The sequence below is a fragment of the Habropoda laboriosa genome, unplaced genomic scaffold (genome assembly GCF_001263275.1).
Source record: "Habropoda laboriosa isolate 0110345459 unplaced genomic scaffold, ASM126327v1 scaffold2595, whole genome shotgun sequence".
NCBI classification, from domain to species: Eukaryota; Metazoa; Arthropoda; class Insecta; order Hymenoptera; family Apidae; genus Habropoda; species Habropoda laboriosa.
The window spans coordinates 1-4,280 of NW_017102604.1; the positions used below are offsets into that span (position 1 = coordinate 1).

The window sequence follows — 4,280 nt, forward strand, 5'->3', positions numbered from 1 at the left end:
CATTTTTGCAGCATCAATACCTGTGGTAGTAACACTTGGACCATTATTTACAGTAAGTCCAGTAGCTGTTACTTTGCTTGTATTGGTACCATCATTTACAGATAAGCCACTATTGCCTACGCTAACGTTATTGGTGCCGTCGGTGTAAGCCGTGTTACCTGCAGTCGTCGTAGTTTTAGTTTTCCCATCACTTGAAGCAACGATGTTATTGGTTGCTGTACTCGTGTTGGTATTGCCACTAGAGTCGGTCAATTTCGCCTGATTCAGACCGTAATTTGCTGTCGTTTTGCCATCGCTAGATTTTACAGCTGTACCTGTACCTGACACGTATCCGTTGCAGTAACCGTTTGGAAATTCGAGTTCTGATCAATACCCACCACAACGTTACCACTGCTATCCGTAGTGGTTTTAATATTGGCTGTATTGTATTGATCATCGGCCTTGGTTCCTGTCCCCTTAATGGTTAAGGTTTCACCCAAGTTTTTATGTGTGACTGTGCCGTTATTGTCTTTAAAGTTAAGACCACTTTGTTGCGTGGCATATAGCTGACTACCATTAATCGCATCTTTTGATGTTGAATTTACATCACCATCTGCAACATTGGTTACTTTCATTTTTGCAGCATCAATACCTGTGGTAGTAACACTTGGACCATTATTTACAGTAAGTCCAGTGGCTGTGACTTTGCTTGTATTGGTGCCATCAGTAACATTTAAACCGTTGGTTGCAGTAACAGTACTGCTATTCGAGCCATTGCTCGCAGACAAGCCACTATTACCTACGCTAACGTTATTGGTGCCATCGGTGTAAGCCGTGTTACCTGCAGTCGTCGTGGTTTTTGTATTTCCATCACTTGAGGCAATGATGTTATTGGTTGCTGTACTCGTGTTGGTATTGCCACTAGAGTCCGTCAACTTAGATTCAGTTAAATCATAATTTGCTGTCGTTTTGCCATCGCTAGATTTTACAGCTGTGCCTGTACCCGACAACACACTGTTGTTGCCATTCGTATCCGTTGCAGTAACCGTTTGGAAATTCGAGTTCTGATCAATACCCACCACAACGTTACCACTGCTATCCGTAGTGGTTTTAATATTGGCTGTATTGTATTGATCATCGGCCTTGGTTCCTGTCCCCTTAATGGTTAAGGTTTCACCCAAGTTTTTATGTGTGACTGTGCCGTTATTGTCTTTAAAGTTAAGACCACTTTGTTGCGTGGCATATAGCTGACTACCATTAATCGCATCTTTTGATGTTGAATTTACATCACCATCTGCAACATTGGTTACTTTCATTTTTGCAGCATCAATACCTGTGGTAGTAACACTTGGACCATTATTTACAGTAAGTCCAGTGGCTGTGACTTTGCTTGTATTGGTGCCATCAGTAACATTTAAACCGTTGGTTGCAGTAACAGTACTGCTATTCGAGCCATTGCTCGCAGACAAGCCACTATTACCTACGCTAACGTTATTGGTGCCATCGGTGTAAGCCGTGTTACCTGCAGTCGTCGTGGTTTTTGTATTTCCATCACTTGAGGCAATGATGTTATTGGTTGCTGTACTCGTGTTGGTATTGCCACTAGAGTCCGTCAACTTAGATTCAGTTAAATCATAATTTGCTGTCGTTTTGCCATCGCTAGATTTTACAGCTGTGCCTGTACCCGACAACACACTGTTGTTGCCATTCGTATCCGTTGCAGTAACCGTTTGGAAATTCGAGTTCTGATCAATACCCACCACAACGTTACCACTGCTATCCGTAGTGGTTTTAATATTGGCTGTATTGTATTGATCATCGGCCTTGGTTCCTGTCCCCTTAATGGTTAAGGTTTCACCCAAGTTTTTATGTGTGACTGTGCCGTTATTGTCTTTAAAGTTAAGACCACTTTGTTGCGTGGCATATAGCTGACTACCATTAATCGCATCTTTTGATGTTGAATTTACATCACCATCTGCAACATTGGTTACTTTCATTTTTGCAGCATCAATACCTGTGGTAGTAACACTTGGACCATTATTTACAGTAAGTCCAGTGGCTGTGACTTTGCTTGTATTGGTGCCATCAGTAACATTTAAACCGTTGGTTGCAGTAACAGTACTGCTATTCGAGCCATTGCTCGCAGACAAGCCACTATTACCTACGCTAACGTTATTGGTGCCATCGGTGTAAGCCGTGTTACCTGCAGTCGTCGTGGTTTTTGTATTTCCATCACTTGAGGCAATGATGTTATTGGTTGCTGTACTCGTGTTGGTATTGCCACTAGAGTCCGTCAACTTAGATTCAGTTAAATCATAATTTGCTGTCGTTTTGCCATCGCTAGATTTTACAGCTGTGCCTGTACCCGACAACACACTGTTGTTGCCATTCGTATCCGTTGCAGTAACCGTTTGGAAATTCGAGTTCTGATCAATACCCACCACAACGTTACCACTGCTATCCGTAGTGGTTTTAATATTGGCTGTATTGTATTGATCATCGGCCTTGGTTCCTGTCCCCTTAATGGTTAAGGTTTCACCCAAGTTTTTATGTGTGACTGTGCCGTTATTGTCTTTAAAGTTAAGACCACTTTGTTGCGTGGCATATAGCTGACTACCATTAATCGCATCTTTTGATGTTGAATTTACATCACCATCTGCAACATTGGTTACTTTCATTTTTGCAGCATCAATACCTGTGGTAGTAACACTTGGACCATTATTTACAGTAAGTCCAGTGGCTGTGACTTTGCTTGTATTGGTGCCATCAGTAACATTTAAACCGTTGGTTGCAGTAACAGTACTGCTATTCGAGCCATTGCTCGCAGACAAGCCACTATTACCTACGCTAACGTTATTGGTGCCATCGGTGTAAGCCGTGTTACCTGCAGTCGTCGTGGTTTTTGTATTTCCATCACTTGAGGCAATGATGTTATTGGTTGCTGTACTCGTGTTGGTATTGCCACTAGAGTCCGTCAACTTAGATTCAGTTAAATCATAATTTGCTGTCGTTTTGCCATCGCTAGATTTTACAGCTGTGCCTGTACCCGACAACACACTGTTGTTGCCATTCGTATCCGTTGCAGTAACCGTTTGGAAATTCGAGTTCTGATCAATACCCACCACAACGTTACCACTGCTATCCGTAGTGGTTTTAATATTGGCTGTATTGTATTGATCATCGGCCTTGGTTCCTGTCCCCTTAATGGTTAAGGTTTCACCCAAGTTTTTATGTGTGACTGTGCCGTTATTGTCTTTAAAGTTAAGACCACTTTGTTGCGTGGCATATAGCTGACTACCATTAATCGCATCTTTTGATGTTGAATTTACATCACCATCTGCAACATTGGTTACTTTCATTTTTGCAGCATCAATACCTGTGGTAGTAACACTTGGACCATTATTTACAGTAAGTCCAGTGGCTGTGACTTTGCTTGTATTGGTGCCATCAGTAACATTTAAACCGTTGGTTGCAGTAACAGTACTGCTATTCGAGCCATTGCTCGCAGACAAGCCACTATTACCTACGCTAACGTTATTGGTGCCATCGGTGTAAGCCGTGTTACCTGCAGTCGTCGTGGTTTTTGTATTTCCATCACTTGAGGCAATGATGTTATTGGTTGCTGTACTCGTGTTGGTATTGCCACTAGAGTCCGTCAACTTAGATTCAGTTAAATCATAATTTGCTGTCGTTTTGCCATCGCTAGATTTTACAGCTGTGCCTGTACCCGACAACACACTGTTGTTGCCATTCGTATCCGTTGCAGTAACCGTTTGGAAATTCGAGTTCTGATCAATACCCACCACAACGTTACCACTGCTATCCGTAGTGGTTTTAATATTGGCTGTATTGTATTGATCATCGGCCTTGGTTCCTGTCCCCTTAATGGTTAAGGTTTCACCCAAGTTTTTATGTGTGACTGTGCCGTTATTGTCTTTAAAGTTAAGACCACTTTGTTGCGTGGCATATAGCTGACTACCATTAATCGCATCTTTTGATGTTGAATTTACATCACCATCTGCAACATTGGTTACTTTCATTTTTGCAGCATCAATACCTGTGGTAGTAACACTTGGACCATTATTTACAGTAAGTCCAGTAGCTGTTACTTTGCTTGTATTGGTACCATCATTTACAGATAAGCCACTATTGCCTACGCTAACGTTATTGGTGCCGTCGGTGTAAGCCGTGTTACCTGCAGTCGTCGTAGTTTTAGTTTTCCCATCACTTGAAGCAACGATGTTATTGGTTGCTGTACTCGTGTTGGTATTGCCACTAGAGTCCGTCAACTTAGATTCAGT

General features: G+C 42.1%; 1 protein-coding gene across 1 annotated transcript; it reads right to left on the minus strand.

Moving 5' to 3' along the window:
* Positions 1–20: 20 nt before the first annotated feature.
* LOC108578212 (adhesin Ata autotransporter-like) lies at positions 21–4,231 on the minus strand (the record flags this gene model as incomplete). The annotated part of the gene is made up of 2 exons (XM_017941497.1): positions 21–320; positions 389–4,231. Coding segments are annotated over 2 exons (4,143 nt in total), but the record flags the coding sequence as incomplete, so codon positions are not given.
* Between the last annotated feature and the right edge of the window lie 49 nt (positions 4,232–4,280).